At 37.0% G+C, this 19,874-nt stretch overlaps 1 protein-coding gene across 5 annotated transcripts in view; it reads right to left on the bottom strand.

The window, feature by feature from the left end:
* Nucleotides 1-29: 29 nt before the first annotated feature.
* mon2 (MON2 homolog, regulator of endosome-to-Golgi trafficking) overlaps nucleotides 30-19,874 on the bottom strand; it is a 38,249-nt gene continuing 18,404 nt past the window's right edge. Inside the window, exons 15-35 of one of the 5 annotated variants that reach the window (XM_051884992.1) lie at nucleotides 19,472-19,584; nucleotides 19,279-19,383; nucleotides 18,080-18,160; nucleotides 17,605-17,678; nucleotides 17,420-17,510; nucleotides 17,199-17,300; nucleotides 14,884-14,994; nucleotides 14,610-14,785; nucleotides 13,345-13,507; nucleotides 12,953-13,246; nucleotides 12,662-12,860; nucleotides 11,693-12,327; nucleotides 10,501-10,644; nucleotides 9,654-9,671; nucleotides 7,923-8,051; nucleotides 6,330-6,520; nucleotides 6,174-6,234; nucleotides 5,159-5,282; nucleotides 3,320-3,527; nucleotides 2,236-2,318; nucleotides 30-2,031 (exon numbers count right to left, since the gene is read on the bottom strand). In XM_051884992.1, the coding sequence (XP_051740952.1) occupies nucleotides 1,868-2,031; nucleotides 2,236-2,318; nucleotides 3,320-3,527; nucleotides 5,159-5,282; nucleotides 6,174-6,234; nucleotides 6,330-6,520; nucleotides 7,923-8,051; nucleotides 9,654-9,671; nucleotides 10,501-10,644; nucleotides 11,693-12,327; nucleotides 12,662-12,860; nucleotides 12,953-13,246; nucleotides 13,345-13,507; nucleotides 14,610-14,785; nucleotides 14,884-14,994; nucleotides 17,199-17,300; nucleotides 17,420-17,510; nucleotides 17,605-17,678; nucleotides 18,080-18,160; nucleotides 19,279-19,383; nucleotides 19,472-19,584 (3,266 nt within the window). In that variant the 3' untranslated portion in view covers nucleotides 30-1,867. Of the gene's footprint in view, nucleotides 2,032-2,235; nucleotides 2,319-3,319; nucleotides 3,528-4,645; nucleotides 4,747-5,158; nucleotides 5,283-6,173; nucleotides 6,235-6,329; nucleotides 6,521-7,922; nucleotides 8,052-9,653; nucleotides 9,672-10,500; nucleotides 10,645-11,692; nucleotides 12,328-12,661; nucleotides 12,861-12,952; nucleotides 13,247-13,344; nucleotides 13,508-14,609; nucleotides 14,786-14,883; nucleotides 14,995-17,198; nucleotides 17,301-17,386; nucleotides 17,511-17,604; nucleotides 17,679-18,079; nucleotides 18,161-19,278; nucleotides 19,384-19,471; nucleotides 19,585-19,874 lie in introns of those variants that run through there. The other 4 variants (XM_051884990.1, XM_051884993.1, XM_051884991.1 and 1 more) reach the window with 4 other exon arrangements.

Below are 19,874 nucleotides of genomic sequence, written 5' to 3' on the forward strand. Positions count from 1 at the left end.
GATTAATAAAAGCAAAAATTAGACACGTGTTTCATAAGATACACATTTATTGAATTTAAACGACTTACCATAGAGCACACATTTACAACTCTCAGAACAATTTTAACATGCACACAACTATGACTATATCACACACATTTACATACAAATCACATAAAACATATTTTCCCAGACGATTTGGATTCCAAAGCGAATTCCAGCTTGGGAAGAGTGTAACCAGCACTGGCAAGGGAGTAGCTTGCGCAGTCATCTCCATAACGGGCAATGTCACATCCCAACCAACAGCACAAACTACTACCTCAGCCAGTACACGGCTAAATCGGTTTCGGAGCCCGTAAAACGTGGTCCCCCATTCGCATCCGTATAAAAAGAATTCCAAGAATTCGCGCTGAACGTTCCAGAGCGCGCGAAGATTCCGAGCTGAATGGTCGTAGTACTCGTCTCGTGAGCGGGCTACACTCCCTTCAGCTGCTCCACCATTGGCTGGGAGCGCAGCCAATGGGGTGTCAGAGGGCCACCGCCCACGACACACACACCCCCAAAAGGGTCCACGCCTCCGGCATTCCTCAGCCAATGGTTCTTTCCTGAGTTCACACGAGACTTAGAGCTCGTGATTTTGAATGAGTTGATTTTGATTGACACTCACTTACTGTAAAGACCTACAACCGGAACAGAAGTCCTGAGAGAGACTTTGTGTTGTTAAATAATACGTTAACTTGGCAAATTACGTATTTTGTACAAGCTTTTTCAGACAATAAAAACAGTTCAATACAAATATTATATAAAACCGATAGTTCTCGTTCTGGATGCCGATTGGTCAATACAGCGTTCCAGTCGTGCTGAGGCGAAATGGCTGCGTCCAAAAACATAAAAACCCTGCCCTTATTTGAAAGTGAAGCCAGTTTTAAAGCCCAAAAGAATGGGAATCCAATTGTTTTTTGGCTGTAAAACAAATGCAAGTGAAACTTGATATTTTTCAGATTTAAGATTTTAGATGAAATGTATTAATGTAGATTGAAAAACATTTTAGGGCATAATTTGTTTTTAATCAGTTTTTGCCTTATTTTAAATGGTTCTGTGATGAAATACATTTTTCAAACCACAAATATTCCATGTAGTTTCTCAATTAATACGATACCAAAGCTGGAATCCTAATCATCTTGTCAGGTTGCAATTATCCTTCGATAATTACCACCCGACTGTGCTAAAACTTTTTTTTTTTTGCTTCATGAACATTCAAAAGAGCTTGGAATGTTTTTCATACAGTCATATTTGAATGTAAATGAACTGGCGCTACTGGAGATGAAATACGTTTCATGAATAACCAGAGGAGCGATACGTTTGATGTTCATAGAACTGTACCATTTATTATTGTACACACACCGGGTTCAACCCTTCTCAATGCGGCTAAAGATGACATGGAATGTTACAGTAAGATCTTGCATAAAATTCATTGCTGTTGAGAAAATTTCACCAAAAAAAAAAAAAAAAAAGACCATCCTTCATGTGTTTATGATGTTTCCGTTCTCTCTTTTTAAATGATTTTTTGGATTTGATTTTCAATCCAAATACGTAATTCTTAATTACATCTTTAACACTATCACCAAACACTGTACATTAACTCCAGAGGGGGGAAAAAAAACCAAAAACCCATAAAAACAACAAACACTGCAAATTTAACGTAGCAGTTAATACATCGTTAAAGTTGGCCAATCAGAGTCTACCGTCAGCTCGTATTAGAAGAAGCTTAGAATGATTTGGAGCTGTCGATCAACAGTTTGCCATGACGATGGGGGTGAATCGGAGTCCTCACGCGTGGTGTATGAAACAGTCACATTCATGTTTGCGGTGGAATAAAAACGTTCAGTCACGACTCGCCGTTCTGCACTTTGGAGACGGGCGGTTGCATGAAGTCTTTGAAGGGCCCCAGGGCGTCTTTGAGGGCGGAGCTCACTTCAGGAGATGAGCAGGTGATGCACTCCACCAGCGTCGGGTACAGCGCGATCACCTGAGCCCACACGTTCCCATCCACTGACGCCCGGACAGCAAAGAAGAAGAGGAGAGAAATGAGCAAAAACAAGGACGCAAAACCTGGAAATTGCCTATAATGCTGTCTAGGTAGGTAACTTGCTAGGTTTTGAGACACAGAATAGAATCTTTTGCAATGTTTCATGTTTGTGTTGCATCATGGTTGCGTTCGGAAAATCAGAACACAGAAGGACAAACCCGTCTCACCGTTCTCTGGTTGAGTCTTTTTCAAGGAATCCATGAGTGTGCTGATGGCTTTTAACACGAAGATGATCTCAGTCACTTGTTGCCTTGAAAAAAGAAATAGTGAACAACACTCAGAATCAGATCCTGTGCAGTTTAGTTAGTGAAAGTTAGTGCTGAGTTTTGGTTCGTTTTTGTGGCGCGCTCAAGTTCACTTGAGTCCGAGACGGCAGAAAGTTTACAAAAGCACAACATTTTGTTGTTATTTTGAGTTTACAGAAATAAAAGCAAATTTACAGTTTCGAATGATGGATTATTCTTATCTGTATGACCAAAAATGATGGAGTATTTCAAGTTAAATGCAACTGATCGCGCGCTCTCCACACAAACACTTGGATACGCGCCAAATAGTAGCGCACATTTATTAGCGTTAGAGCGAGTGGACTTGTAAAGTTGCTACTACTTACATTTTTCAAGTGATAAGCCATATTTGAGGTCGATGAATGATAGGCGAATGTTTGGATTTGCTGTCATTAATAATCTGTCTGTCACAGACTGTGATTTTTTTTTTCTGCGACTAACCGACTGCTAATACCAGTTTTGGTCGACTAACGGTTAGTTGAGTAATAGGGGGCAGCCCTACAAGCTTCCATACATTTCATCCCAAAATCAAAAGAAAGAAAATAATCATATGTTGCATTAAAAATTAAAGCCTATTTTTAGAAATATTAATATTTTTTGCATTGTGACATTATTTTCATGACAATTAAGCACATTTCCTCATCAAATCAATGCCAAAAATATCTTTCTCATTACTGTAATTCAAAAAAATTATTATATATTATTTTAATTAGTATTTATAAATGATAGCATTTTTTGGATTTTACTGCAATACCATAACGACAAAAAATTTTTTATTACAGTAATTTGAGAAGAAAAAAATGCAAAAAAATTAAATGATCCTAAAAATACACTTTTCTTTATTCAATCCACGTTTATGCGTATAGCGCTTTTCATAAAGATAGTTTCAAAGCAGCATTACAGAAAATGCACAGAAATAGAAATATTTCAGAAATAGTCCGGTGTGTGTGTGTTCACGTCAGCTGACCTGGGCAGCGGGCAGCGTCCACTGAGTCTCTCGTCCTCCACGTATTGTCGGAGCACGTCCTGCGCCCTCTGCAGCAGCACTGACAGCGCCATACGGGAGATGTAGCCCTCCTGCGGCGTCGACACCTTATTACTGAAGGAGAACTGCAGGAGCGTCTCGAAACACACTTTAGAGAACTCCTCCCGCATACGGATGTCCATTTCAGCCTCTGCACGGGACGAGAGGGGGCAGTTAGTGCCTTCACACTCCAATCCCTGGGTTTGACCATTGTTATTGAATGACTTTAAAGGGGTCATGAATTGAGAAATTTAATTTTGATAAATTTTTTTTGGTGTATTTGCCTTTTATTTGATAGGACAGTGTAGATTTTTGCCAGTAAGGGAGTGGGAGAGAGAGAGAGAGAGAGGGGGGGGAACGGGATCGGGAAAGGTCCGCAAGCCGGGACTCAAATTCTGGATGCCTGAAGCGCAACCGTGCTATATGTCGGCGTGCTGCCCACGAGGCTATCGGCGCCGACTTCCTTGATCTTTTGACATAAGAGTTTCAGAACTCAAAACTTCTATGTTAGTCCAATTAGTCCAATAGTCCATTATGACGTCATATTGCAATGAAAGACCGCCTCTGCAGAAGAAGATCGACGCCTACTTCTAGCCTCTTTAGCCCCGCCCACCAATTCACTCATGTCATGTAGCAGTAAATACAAGACAGATGCGCAAACAGGATTACTCCAGCAACAAAACGGGATTACAAGACATTTTGAAGTGCCAAGTTGTGGAAAAACACAGTCTTTGAATTGCCATCCTTGTGATCCTAACTTTAAGAAATCACAGATGAACTATTTTTAACAAAGTTCCAGTCAGATCACATCAGTAAGACACTGTTCGTTTGTTTGCTTAGTTTTACTTTGGATTTGTATTTAAACAAGACAGTGCGACGCAGACTTTTCAGAGAGAGTGAAAATAAAAGATGAATCAGTGACAATGTCGCAACACACAAGCTTGAGTAACACTTTTTTTTTTCCATTTGTCACTATTGCTTTGTCTGTTACAGATCTATTATTTGATACACAAGGAAGCACGTAATGAACGCTGCTTTTGTTATTGTTTCGCTCAAAGCCATTCACTGTAATCCTGAATGAAATCTTCAGTGAGCGACATCTGTTTTGTCAGTAAGACATCACAACACGTTTCATTTTATTTAAAACACGACACTGCGAATGACAATGTATACGTTTTTCACTTTATCGGAAAGGATGAACAGCCTACAAGAATGACAGTGTGACAAACAACGGTACATTCATTCATAATTCACACGAAACACCGTTAAGTCATCCTTTGTCAACTATAACTGTGGTAACTCCAAGTACTTACTTATTTTAATATGCAAAACTGTCACCCAATCATAGCAGTGGGTGTTTACTTCCAAGTCTTGAAGGCGTCACGCCCATCAAAACAGAGTGTTAGAAAGAGAGTGTCAAAAACAGGACAAAAAAATAGCTTATTACTTCTAAATTAGGATGTTTTTGGATGTAAAAATGTGGAAATCAGATAACATTATACAATTAAAAAAAAAAAAAAATGCAGTTCATGAGCCCTTTAATGTCATTCTGTTCCTCACACAAAGCTATAATATGACTTAGAAGTCTTGGAACATTGCGCACGGGTCTTATGGACTACTTGACAACCTTCTTTGCGTGGAAAACATTCTTCCTAACATCATCTTTCAAGTGAGTAAATGACAGGATCCTCATTTTGTGAGTGAACTATTGCTTTATGAACAGTGAACACATTCTGAATCAGATGAAGACGCTTGATTTTCTCTTTTGTTTTCAGTCCGTACCTGTGAATGATGAAGACTGGGAGTGAATCGATCCTTTATTGAGCATGCTCATGATACGACCTACGAACTCTTTGGGTATGAAATTGGCAAATGGTAAAATCTCTGTGCTGATCAACTGCACCACCTAGAGGACAAGAAACCCAATATATTTTCATGTACATTATATTATACATATATAACATTTTTTAAATATATATATATACATACACAAACACACACAGTAATGGCCAAAAGTGATGTCTGAAGGTGATATTTGTTTTTAATGATCCTACAAGTTCGATTAAACCATCAAAATATGAGGAAAATATTTTATATTTTTTAAATATTTTAAATATGAGAGAACAACAAAACACTAAACTAAGGTGTTTATATGACAAAATTATTTGGAAAAATGCACATTACAGCTACAGGTTTTATTTTACTATGCAAAAAAGATGCACAGAAAAACAAAAAGCTGACAGGAAAAAGCATACATCGACTACAAACATCATCAGTTATTAATATTTGATTGGTTCTCTTTTGTTTTTGCACGCGTTTGCATAATTTCTTTGTATTACAACCTGGCCAAAAATGATGTTCGCACAATTTGGCATGTTTCGTTGCGTTATTATCACAAATAAAACAATTGACTCCAGGCACAACTACACAATATGCTTATCAAATCTTTAACACATTTTTAATAATATTTTTAATAATAATAATTTTCCTAGGCCGTACATCACTTTTGGCCACTATACATATTTACACACAAACAGAGCAAATAATATGGCATTTAACTGAACACTTACTATAGACAATATATGCTTAATACTTACTAAAAATAGAATTAATTTTATTATCACAAAATGTCCAAATATCAGCCTTACATATCAGCCAGTTATATCAGACTATCATTAATCAATCTTTTTAAAATGGCATTTATTAACAATAATTCTGGAATTCCACCTCTGTATTTTTATGTTGGATTCATAACAGTAATATTTGGCCATGTGGATCTACCGTCAGATGAAATTACCTCAACATCTACAGCTTCATTCTTCTGGAACTCTTGTATGGACAGATTATCTGGAGGTGTGCTGTGGGAAAGCACAAGAGGAACGTAAGTAAGCACTGTTTGCATTTAATATATCATGATATCATGTTGAGATCCTCTTCAAAACAAATTGAACACCTTTTGGTAAACAGGAAGTCCTCAAATGCGTTCGCTAGCTCCGGCCACATTGTGTCAAATTTGCCTGAGGATGCTTGTTGCCGGGCAACAGGGAGTCCAATGGAAAGCACTTTGAGCAGAGAGGAGACGGCCAGTTTCCAGGTGCTCTCAGCAGGACAGGCGTACTTCAGACCCAGAGGAATCCTCAGAGTCTAAACACAGAGAATCATCTGCCTTTAAACATGCACAGATAAGCCTGTTGCTCTAACCGAAAACAGGAGGCCTTTGGTGTCTAAGATGACTGAAAATGCTGTTCAGAATGCATATACAAAACTATTAATTCAATTATATTTGTTGAGGTCAGTCAGTTTTATTTTAGATTTTTACTATGTACCTTATTGATGTTTTGTAGGACTTTTTCTGTAATAATGACTTTGTGGCAGTGACAAAAACTACTAAAGGGTCATTTACACAACACCGTTTTCAACTAAAAACTGAAAACGTTTTGTGTTTTGGCCGTCCATTTACTATATATAACTATAACGATAACAATAAAGATATAGTTCGAAAAAATCGTTCTAAATATAAAAGAATAGCCCACAGCACAACTATAACGATAAAGGATATCGTTGAAATCACTTTCAGAATGATAAAAACACTGACAACCAATCAGAATCTATCCTGCTTTAAAGAGTTCCAGCATTTAAAGCAAAACAGAATGATATTGTGCGTTAGTGTGGACGCTAATATAGTTATCGTTCTTGGTGTGAACGAGCCTTTAGTCATGGAAAAAAAGGTTGTGAATGAACATTTTTCGTTAACGAAATTAACACTACTGAAAATGTGTTTCAAAGTGCAAGTTTTCGAAAATGACACCGTTATCGTCTCTGTGTAAAATACAAAAACACAAATTTGTGACAACGGGGATGTCATGTGGAATCTATAGGCGTGTAGTGTTTCTTAACATACTGACATCGCCATCTACTGGCCTGGCAGCAGAATACAGCGTTTTTAGTCGCTTTTGTGGATCAGTGTGAACAGGAATTGTTTCGACAATGTTGTCAACTGTACACAAAACTTTTCAAAATCGCTAAGGAAAAACGTTTTCATTTTTAGTACAACGTTTTCGTGTAAATGTTCCCTAATTCACAACATACCAAAAATCATATACATTTTGAGATCAGTCAGTCGGACAAAATTTTTTACTAATTCCTTCCTTTGTTTTAGTTAAATTGCAGCCACAGATTAAGAATTCGTTCCCACAACTTATTAAATCGTTATCTCATTTTAGTTAAATCGTGGCCATGTTGTACATTTGTTCCCTCTTTTTGATTGAACTAAAACAAGGGAAGGAATTATTACAACGTGGTCATGATTTACTAGGGAAAACAATGGAACTAATTAATAAAACAAGGGAATTAATTCTTAATTCGTGGCCACTATATATATATATATATTTTTTTTTTTTTTTTTTTTTTTCCCCCGCATGTCGTGTGTAGTTCTGTAGATAACAGTCTTGTGACAAAAAAAACGACTAATTCACAAAATACCAAAAATCATATATTTGTCAGTCAGTTTTATAAATGTTATAAACTGATGATTTTTGCTTTGTACCTTAATGATGTTTTGTAGGACTTTCTCGGTGATAACGGCTTTATGACAGGCCGTTTTATGATACAAATCGACCACCACTTCTAGAGATCGCTCCGCAAACGGCACGTAGTTTAAGGCCACCCATTCCGCCTGGACACAGACAGAAAAAAAAATGAAATAAAGACAGTGAATTTAATATTTAATAATCAAAAGTCTCCTCATCAGCCTCAAAGACATAAGCACTTTTAAAATAATATAATATCAGAGAAGGATTATTGTGAATGGTCAACAAATAAACACTAAATCTTCGAGGCCGGTCTCCAGAATTGTTCAAACCAAAATCTAATTTTTATCTTATTATCCCCACTATCTGTAAAATGAGCTACAGGACTGGGCTTAAATGCTGCAGATGACTGGAAAAACAGCCCCTACAGATTTCCACTTCAACACTAACAACATTTGTGTCAAATTTCAGTGACAATATCCACATTACTCGGACACGGACCATAATATTAGATGAAAAGCAGCAACAAGCACACCACTGATACACACAAGGGTGAGTAGATTTGTTCATAGAAGCCCCTGATTTGAGCAAAAGTAGAGGCTTTAGATTCAGCATTATTTAAAGGTGAAGTGGCACCAAACACAATTGCAAAAATTATTATATGCAACCAATTTATGTGCCGCTAAAAGGGTATATTCTGGAAATTTGCAAAAACATTGCTGAAATACAGCCTCAATTCCCATTTGACATCTTCACCACGTATTTTTTTATGCTTAATTATTGTTTCACTACATTTTTTAATTGTTATATACATTCTGACCAGTAGGTGGAGCTACATTAGCGAGTTTTTAAGTCACTTAGTCAAAGAGTTTTGAAGATACATCTTCACTTTTTATCTGCCATCCTTTTTGTCCAATTCATAGATGCGTTACATGCGAACTGGTAAATCAAAAGATTCGCTGAACAAAATCTGGGGAAGAGCCAATAAAAGCTAAAGTAGGCTGAAACCACCATATGCATTAAACTAGATATAAGGCAATACATTTAAGTGTTCAGAATGGAATAGTTGCGTACTACTTACTGAAAAGTGTGTATTTGTGTAGTATAAAAATAGTATTTTGTGCAACAAAACAATAGAAAGCTACTTTATTGTGAACGTTGCAAGTTTAATCCAGTTATCATCTTGGAAACCGAAATGTTTAATAATATTTTGTGTGAAATATGAGTCAAGATAATGGTAAAAGTTGGAATTATTGCATTGTGGGATACTGTATTTCCTGTAGTGTTGTAGACTGTTGATAAATGTAGTATTCTATGCAGATTATACATACTACATTCTGCAACAATAGTAAGAGTAATATGATAGTATGCTTGACCACACAATTCAAAGATTAGAAGTCAAAAAGTATACAAAAATAACTGTTGGTGGCGCTGGAGAGTTTGGAAAACTGGCATGATCGAAGTGGAGACTCTCCACTATAAATGTGCCAAATTTCAAAACTTTTCACCACACGGTTCATAAAATAACACTGAATTTGTAGTTTATTTTGGCAGTTTTGAGATGAATGAATAAATGTGGCTGATGGAAATGAGCGGAGAAATGGTAAAAGAGTATGAAAGAGCGAAGTTTGTCGTTAAATGGAGCTCAAGAGTAGCCGAAGGGAAAAAAGAAGAGAAAACGAGGCAGAAAGCAGACAAAAGACAAAGATGTAGAGAAAGACAGCGGGAGGGAGGGAGGAAGAACTCACCGGTGCAAACAGTTGGATCTAAAGTGGATCCGTATGAAGTACAAAAACAGAACAAGAGAAGAGCAGACAAATGTTTACTACCAATGCTGATCACACCGCACAACAACACACTAATGAATCTACTTTAAACGATGACAACAACAAAGATGAACAAACGTTTGGATTGAAAGTCATGTTTAAAAATACTTTGTACTTAACCTGAGGGATGGGGTGAATCAAGTAAAATTTATATCACAATATTCTCGAAGACTTTGGTCAATATGTAGTAGGTGTTTTAAACATTTGAGTATTTCACATTTCTACCAATTTATAGTTTTAACTGGCCTTAATACTGACCCAACCCTAGTTTAAAGGTGTGTGTGATTAAAGCTTTAAATGTTTAAAACCCTAAAATGTTTAAAGTTGAATTTGAAAAGAAACAATGTGGTCCAAAGTATTCAGACATGACTAAAAGAAATTAAAACCACACCGTGCAAAGAAAAATATCTTCAAAAACAATTCGAAAAAGAGGGGAAAACCACTGAAAGTGTCTAAAAAAAAAGTGAAATGTTGTAATCCTAGAGAGAACAATGCAATAAAGACATGACTGTAAACAGCAAAGAAGTGAAGACGTCTTTCAATGTGTGCATTCAAAACCCTCAAAACGCTCCTGAGCGGAAACAAAGATCATCTAACTACATCATCATATCCGGAAGAAGACACGGAAATCAATGCTGTATGATGATGATGAGTGTATGTATGGTGAGTCATAAAACAACAGTGATCAAGACAGAACAAAACCAATTCCACCATCTTGAAAACAGCCGAAAAGCCCATCTGAGGGACAGAACACAGAACAGAGACTCACCTGGTTGTATTTGGCATTGGCCACGTGTTTGGTCTCCATCTTTCCGTACTGAGGAGGTTTACAGGAGAACTCAACGAACAGCAGGAGCTGTTCAAAGATGGCGGGATACATCACTTGGAGATTCTCCGAACCCACACAAATTGCCTGGAACAATGACATACAATCTCATTCAGACATAAAAAAGATCTGAAACTGATCTAGTTGATATAATAGGTGTAAAATCCATCAAAAAATCCATGATTTTCAGGGTTGTTTTGGAATTAACGCAAGTCCGTTTGTCATCAGAGTTTCGTTTATTTGGTTGGTGAGAAAAATAAGGATGGGGCTGAATGGATGACTTGTCTAGTCATTCAACAACTGACTAGTGCTCGTGTGGTACTTGCATTAACAAAGCAAATATAATCGGAAGAATCAAAGAGTGAAATCGACCTCATGCAACCAAAAACAAACTCAACATTCCACTTAGAAAGTTAACAGGCTACATTAACCCTTGTGCATCCTTATGGACATTTTTGTCTTTTTCAGTTTTGCTTTTTTTATTATTTTTCCTGTGTTAATGCCAACTGCACAAATTTTGGCACAAATGTGTATTTTTATTGGAATTTTACTATTTCACCCCCATTTCCTTTAATAAATCTATTTTACACCAGTAACACAAAATAATTCAACTCAGGACCTTAAGGACAAAAATGTCCCCATTGAAACCCATTAAAACTGCAATTTTTAATCCCAGGGTCATTTAACTATAAAATGATGCACTCTTTGTTAATAGGCCTTCATTCTGTTGGCAAGGCTTCAAAATGAAATTTTTACTACTTTTTACAAGATGGTGCCATTTTCTCAGGTTTGGCCTATAGAGCAAATATTGCAAAAATGGAAAAGCAAAAATTTGGTACTGCGCCCAAACAAAATCTTACTGAAAGCTCATTTTTTAAGCTATCAACCTCAAATTTGGAACACAACTTATTTAGATTTATGGCTTTGATTTTCTAGCAGTTTTAGAGTGCAACATGTTTGAAAAAAATTTGCAAAGGGTCTTCTTAAAAATGAGACCAAACTTAAGTCTGTGCTCACAAGCTTCACATTTTTATGACAGTTTTTGGACATGGACATTTTTGTCCTCTATGGACCTATGTGTAACTTTTTTTTAATTGACGCACAAGGGGATAAGCAGATTATGGAGGTGCTGTACCTTCTGCAGGACATCGAGGGCGGTCAGGACCGCTTCCTGCAGGCTGGTGAGCACCGCCTCCGTGTAGGAGGGCAAGATGAATGGCGAGGAGTCGGAACTTATGGGGACCGACACGGCTCCATACAGAATCACCCCCAGCTTCTTGAGATCCTCCATGCTGAAGCCTCCTGCGATGTGCTGGTACAACGCTGGGAAAATCTGTATTAGCGCTGTCAGGAAAGGCTGGCTGGGTACGAACGCTAGTTTGTCTGTTCCACCACTAGGGGGTCGCGTGCACTCGGTTCCTACCCGGTACCAAGTGTTCCACGCTGACCACCAAAGGGCTGAGTCATCCAGCTCCTCTCCAGGTGGCGGAAGTGAAGGTTGGACGCCGTACCGCTGGGCTAGTCGCTCGGCAAGGGAATCCGATCGGACTAGGGGTCTTCCTGGACCGGAACCTTGAAGAGACTCCATAAGGACATGAGGAACGTCCATAGCTGCAAGAGCATCGGGTTTATCTGTGTCTTTAACGGGCGTGACTAGCTGAAGGATCTCCTGGAAGCTCTTGAGGGCGGCGAGGGAAACTTCATTGTTCTTGCTGAGGGCAGCGGACTGGATGTGGTCCAAAAGAACTTCCCAAGCCTTGAAAAAGTCACCTGCAAGAAAGCAAGAACCAAATTCTGAAATCCGTCTTTTTTTATCTGGATACATTTGAAAACGGCTTTCTACCACTTCTGTCCTGATTTCTTCGAGGGGAGGGCCTATGGGCGGGTGAGAGAACATTGTGCTTGGTACATTTTTCGCCTTGAAACCAAACTTGGGTCTCCAGCCGACAAAATCAGTTCAGTTTTTGCAGGACAAAAAAAAAGAAAAAAAAGAAGGCATCTCAGTGTGGACAGAAGGCCAAAATGTGGAGAAACAGCTGTGTTTTCAAATATATCCGGATTAGTGTAGATGTAGCCTTTGAGAACCACATCTTTCAATGCTTACCCAGCTGCTGGAGCAGGTATCTCCTGGTGTTGAAGATACGAGCTACGCCCGCAAGCGTCAGAACCCACGTTTCCGCCCACTGCTTCTCTGCCGTGTCACGTGAATGGTGGATGAGGATGTTTCCACCTCCAGATTCGATCTTCTCCTTGTCGGCCGTGGTGGAGGACTTCCTTACACAGTCCAGCAGATGAAAGAGAACCTGTGGAGCAACGTTACAGATTGTTTTGGTTACTAGCAACAATAACAATGCAATTGGGTTAATTTGGTCACTGGCCAAGTCTGATCAAGTACCTTCCAAACCACAATGTTCCAGGTCGATGGTTGCAGCAGCGTTCCGTGAGCAGCAATGGTGGAGAACATTGTTTGGCCGGCGCTTTTCCTCACAGCCGGCCGTGGGTCCACACACAACTCACCCAGTTTGGCATACAGGCACAACCACAGACAGTCAAAGGGCGGCGCAGGGTGAAAGGGTCGGTTTAGAGGTTCACCTTTATCTTGGGCCTGTTTCAAAAGAACTGCCTCCTCCTTTTCCAGCTCCTCTGTAATAGCTTCTCCCCTTTGGAAGAAGTAGTCTGAGATGTTCCACTGCAGTGGGGAAAGGGAAGATTGTTAGTCTACGTCAAAGGAACGCTCAGAACAACATTCAAGGAGTTTTTACTAGCAACACTAGCAGTACTCCTCACCAACAGGCCGATAGACGTCAGGCTGATGTTCAGCTCCTGGTTCTGAAGCCCAAAGCTGCCGGCTACATCCACCACAATTTGGAGGCACATGCAAGGCATTGTGGGTAGGAAGTCGGTCACCACCAACTGCAGGCACTGGAACGCTGTTCGTATGAGGGATTCACTGTGGAATGAAAGATGCGTGCAAATGACTTTAAGTGTGCTTTTGGATGCTAGCTGCTAACTGGCTAAATCATAACGGCTTCCTTGGTCAACCAGCTTCACAAGAGGGACCAGGGCTGCGTTTCCCAAAAGCATCATAAGCCTAAGATGATCGTAGAACAATTGCCACCAATGGTCTCTACGATCAACTTAGGCTTACAATGCTTTTGGAAAACGCTGCCGTGGTCCCTCTTGTGAAGCTGGTTGACCAAGAAAGTCTTCATGATTGACCAAGTATCAACTAGCATAACCCAACCAGGGCCAATAAAAATATTAAAATTCTTGCTTGTCTAAGTTGTGGGGACATTTACTGTTGTTCGGCAAATTTTCGTGGGCAATATCCAGGCATTTCAATAGGAATTCATGCGATCAGGGAATTTCGCACAAGGATGAAACATTTCCCCACAGATTTTGTAAGATTTACCACATTGTCGACCAGAAAGCTGCTTGAAGAACAAACTGGTGTGGCGTCATTTCCAGCGTTGGGGATAACGCATTAGAAGTAACGCAAGTTACGTAATCAAATTACTTTTTGAAGTGACTAGTAAAGTAACGCATTACTTTTAAATTTACAACAACAGCCCAGAAATGAAAAAGTAACGTAAAAGTAATGTAACACATTACTTTCCATTAAAAGTAACTAAGTAACTCAATTAGTTACTTTTTTAGAGAGTAACACAATATTGTAATGCATTACTTTTAAAAAAGTAACTTTCCCCAACACTGGTCATTTCGAACAAAAGTTTGTTTGGAACTTTCTGGAAAAGTTTGCTCTCGTTGGTAAACACCTCTGAACTACCATTGGTCTGTGGCGATTATATAATAGGTGGGTGTGGCTCGGAGGCTCCGCCTTCTTTAGCGACGAACGAAAAAAAACTTTCCCGTGCTCTTCGAGTTTTTGTGTTCACACAGCAAGTGCCAAAACCTTTTCCAAGTTTCGTACCATTCCGATGAAGTAAAAAATTCTAAAAAAAACAAAACATAACATTTTTCGGTCAAAAATGACCGAAGAGCACCAGAGGGTTAGGATGGTCTTTTCTGCAAGATCAGGCAGTGTGTCTCACCCCTGGTCATTGCGGATCGCTCCGATGACCCCCAGTACCAGAGGCCATCCCGGTCCGAGACTGTCTCCCTGGTTCTGTAGGATCTGAAGGACACACTCCAGCTGTTTCTGTCGGATATCAGCGTGAAGGACGTTGGAGAGCTCCTTCAGAGGGTTCAGAAGCAGCAGCTGCAGCCGCTAAGGAGGACAGAGGACTGGTTAAGTGCTGTCCAATCAATAACCGAAATCAAACTCTGAAGTAGCACTGATTTCAGATCATCCGACTGAACTGCTACCTGGTTTTGGGACAGCGGTGGCTCGTGTTTGTAGGAGAGTCCAGCTTTGATCAGTGAGGTAATGGCCTCTGCACCCCACTCCCTCATACGAGTGTTAGGATGCTGACACACCTGACAAGATAATGGCATAATAGACCATGTTCTTATGCTATATATAATTTTGTGGTGAAATATGACCCAGATGCAATGGGTGAGATTCACCCGTTAATGAAATCAGCAACAATACACATTGCAAATGGAGGGTGACAACATATGGATGGACAAAATAACTTCATTAACACAACAAAGCAATTGGTTATGAAAAAAAAAATGATTTAAAACAACCATAACCATTTATTACACAAAACATAAATAGATTGATTTGCAAAATCTTCATAAATTATGTGTGATTTTTTTTTTTTTAATCACAAGAGGAGACGTTTATTTGATTTAGAGTGTGTAGATCACAGATCGGTGTGTTTTATGAATGTGAAAGTAAAGTTTTTGTGGTGAAGCAGATGATTAAATAATTTCAAAATAATGTGGCCATCTTGAATCACAGTCTGAAAGGTCCTTTCACATTATTCACATTAACATTTAAACTATTTAAACTACTTAATTACTTATGACTTCTATTGTTTATACTCTATTACTGACTTTCTCAAGTTGCACAACATAAAGCTGAAGTTATAAAATTACATTCACAAAATAATTGTCATAAAATAGCCGTTCTGTGATTTAGTTTTCAACATGGAGGTCAAAGCAGCACATGCAAGTCATGTGAAAGAAACTTAAGTGTGACGGCTAAGATCATTTGGAAAACAAAAACATCTGATTAATGCAACAACAAAAACATGAAATGAAACAAACCGGAGGCTGATTTATTCCTGAAAACATTACAAAGACTTTGAAAGAGGCAATTTCAGAAAGTGTGGACAATGACAGACCGATTTAAAAAGAAGAGTAGCTCCTCAAAGAGAAGAAGTTCAGGTACTTACCTTCTACAAAACAGACATGTCGCAAGAGACAGAGGAGAGAAAAAGACGGAATAAGACAACATGAGGACATGAATCGTGCTTTAGCATATATATAACTACAGAAGAAGTGTGAGTACAGCAGACGAGGACAGCAGGTACAGACCAGACAGATCAGAGCGGCCCGCCAAATATTAAATATTAAAATTTCATCTCATTACAACAGTTATTTACTGTGATTAGTTGTACTCATATTAGTAATGTTTGTTTCAGCAATATTAGTAGTATTTCAAGACCCTGAAACAATATTATTAGTGATTAGAGCTGAAGTACACAGCAAAAAAAAAAAAAAAAAATTAAAATAAATTGTGTAAAATATGGCATAAAATAAATACGAAACATTTATATATTTATATAAATATAATAATAAATTATATTATATATATATATATATATATATATATATATATATATATATATATATATAATAAATGTAAATTATATATACATAAATAAATATAAATAAAAAATGGATTTAACCGTATATGTAAATAAATCATTTAATAAAATAAACTTAATTATATATGCATAATAAAAAAATAAATATAAGCAAAACAAATTAACAGACGACTTTAAAACAAAATGGTATATAAAAATAAATAAATAAAATAATTTTAAATAAATAAATTATATACATAATAAATAAATAATAAATAAAATAAATTTAAATTATACATACCGGTATATAATAAATAAATAAATAAATAAATAAAAATAAAATATAAATAAAACAAATGGACAAAGACAACTTCAAAACTAAAAATAAATAAATAATGAAATAAATTTAAATAAAGAATTTATATATGCATAATAAATACACATTAAGCGAAACAAATGGACAAAATGACTAAAACAAAACAGTAAATATAAATAGATGAATAAATATAAATAAATAATAAAAAATGTATATACATAAATAAAAAAAGTTTAAATAAATAAATTATATAAATAATAAATAAATAAATAAAATAAATTTAAATAAATTATACATACTGGTATATAATAAATAAATAAATAAATAATAAAATAAATGTAAATAAAGAAATTATATAATATTTTTCATTTTTAAGCAAAACAAATGGACAAAGATGACTTTAAAACAAAACAGTAAATATAAATAAATGAATAAATATAAATATATAATAAAACAATGTATATACATAATAAAAAAAATAAGTTTAAATAAATAAATGGCCAAAGGCAACTTCAAGCCTTAAACAAGTCTTAAAAAATATTTATGAATGAATGAATAAATTAATTCAAAGAAGGAGCTGCATTGTTTGTATTGGCTCCTGGTCTCACCTCCAGTAGATGAGCCGTCAGCGGCCTCCAGAGAATCTCAATCCGGTCCATATTGACCAGTCCGGTCTCTAAGAGTTTGGCCACCGCAAACAGAGACGGCTCCTGACCGAGGAGATTACAGAGATATAAAACATGAAAAGTGGATTAAGCTGATTAAATGAATCTGCAGTTAGCTTCAGCATCATTACCGCACTGATCTGAAGGTCCAAGAAACGACGCACCTTGTTGTTTCCATAAGCCATCTCCATCGCCTCCATGGATAAAGAGCACAGGGCGTTTATCAGGTGATGCAGAGAGACGTCGTCAAGGTATCTACAAATCACACACAACATGTAATCTATTACTTATCTAAACAATGACACAATGTGAATGAATTATTTCTATTCTGATGTTGGCGGATTCTTACTGTGAGCTTTCAAAGAGTCTGGAGAGGATGTTTGATATGACGGGTAGATCGGTCATCACCGCTGTGGTCAAAACCTGCAAAATAAAGTCATAGTATTGTATATTATGAATATTTTTGGCTTTTTGACAAATTGCTTTTTGGATAAAAGCATCTGCTAAATGCATAAATGTAAACATATGGCCTGTGGAAATATCTGGAAATATCTAGACAACATTTTTTGGACTTGATTCAAGGCACCTGAGCATTAGTGAGCAATATCTTCAAATAACAAGGACAAAAATGCTGCTGACTCAGAAAGTGCCTATGATGTGCAAAAAATAATAATGTCACTTATTATGGCCAGAAAAAATGCTGTTGTCTTGCAACTTTTGCCTCTGGTGCACAAACACTGCCATCTCAAAAAGAGCCTATGACGTTTAAAATGCTTTCTAGGTAGGCAGCTCACTAACAGGGAGCTGAGAGAGGCTGTTTTTACCGTGCTGGGACCCTCCACGGCCCGGCCCGGCTTCAGAACGCCACCGACAGACGGTTTCAGACCCAGAATCCACACCAGATGCTGAAAGAGAAGAAGAGATGAAGATGAGTGAATGCCAAACAGAATCAGGCATGTCAACAGAAAAAAACAAAAACTTGATTTTCTAATAAAGAAATGTTTTACTATTGCATCAATAATATTGTACTGTAAAATTAAAAAAGCCATTTATTAATAATAATAATAATAATATTTTTTACAGAACAGTAAAATTACAATATTATTTATTGCTGTCTTAATTTCTTTGCTTTCAAACAACAGACCATGTAGCTTGTATTATTTTAATTTGTAAAATTTATTGTATATTACTGTTTATTTTGTTTTATTTTATTTTATTTTTATTTATTTTTTTTTTTTTTTAGGAAACCTGAACTTCCCCCTTTATTTTCTAATAAAGAAATACATTACTATTGCATCAATAATATTGTACTGTAAAATTAAAAAAGACATTAATAATAATAATAATAATAATGATGATAATATTTATACTATTTTTACAGAACAGTAAAATTACAATATTATTTATTGCAGTCTTAATTTCTTTGCTTTCAAACATTAGACCAAATAGCTTGTATCAAATTTGTAAAATTTATTGTATATTACTGTATATTATATTATATTATATTATATTATAGGGAAACCTGAATTCCCCCTTTATTTTCTAATAAAGAAATATATTACTATTGCATTAATAATACCACACTGTAAAAAAATATTTATTATTAATAATAATAGTACTTTTATAAAACAACAGTAAAATTACAATACTAATAATTATTGCAGTCTTAATTTCTTTGCTTTCAAACGTTAAAGCATAGATCTGATATTTTAGAGGAAAACTGCACGGAGATCTTAAAGCTTCTCTTTCGTTCAGATCTATAAACAATTCTCATTACAGATGGAGGAAGATGTTTGGCGCGGGTTGTGTTTCCAAATGCACAGCCCTTGAGATGTTTGTGTGGAGCAGCATTTACTGCAAAATGTGTAAACACCGGAGCATCACATGCATTAATATATTTGAAAATGCAGCATTTGCGAGTTCATTTAGTTACTGTTTAAGGCCATTTTGCAGTTCACCCTGTATAATGAACACACATCTATACGTTCTCTGGATTGTGATTGGTTAATTACTGTGCTTGTACCTGTAGTGTGGCTAAAACCAGCTGCCATGATGTTCCCAGATAAGCACCGTGACAATGAGCCAGATTCAGCAGCGTCCGCATGCACTGAATGTTCTTCGCTGTGAGCTGACGGACAGACAGAAACATGAAGGTCTTGTAGTCTGACCGGAAAACCATTCAGCTGCACTGTAATCAATGTAAACATGTGATTTACCACTACGGTGCCCTGCGGCTGAGCGGTGAGCGGCTGACCGACTGCTACCACCTGCTGGTGTGATTCACTGGACGGACTGACCATCTGCACACTCTGACCCTGGATGGAGTACACTGAACACACACACACACATTAAACTGCATACATTTATACACACAAAGCTTGCAGCTAGTAGCTCAAACAGTAGAGCACAGCGGTACCAATGCTAAGGTCATGGGGTCGATTCCCAGGGAAAGCAAAAACTCATAAAATTTAATGTGAAAACATCTGCCAAACGCATCAATGTAAATGTAAGCTAGTGATACACTCATGAATTTTTTAACAAAACACAGAAACTGAAAACACCAAAAAACTCATTCAGTTAAAAACCGAAACCGAAAATGTATCCCGAATCAAATTGATT

Source organism: Ctenopharyngodon idella, chromosome 24 (assembly GCF_019924925.1).
Source record: "Ctenopharyngodon idella isolate HZGC_01 chromosome 24, HZGC01, whole genome shotgun sequence".
Lineage (NCBI taxonomy): Eukaryota > Metazoa > Chordata > Actinopteri > Cypriniformes > Xenocyprididae > Ctenopharyngodon > Ctenopharyngodon idella.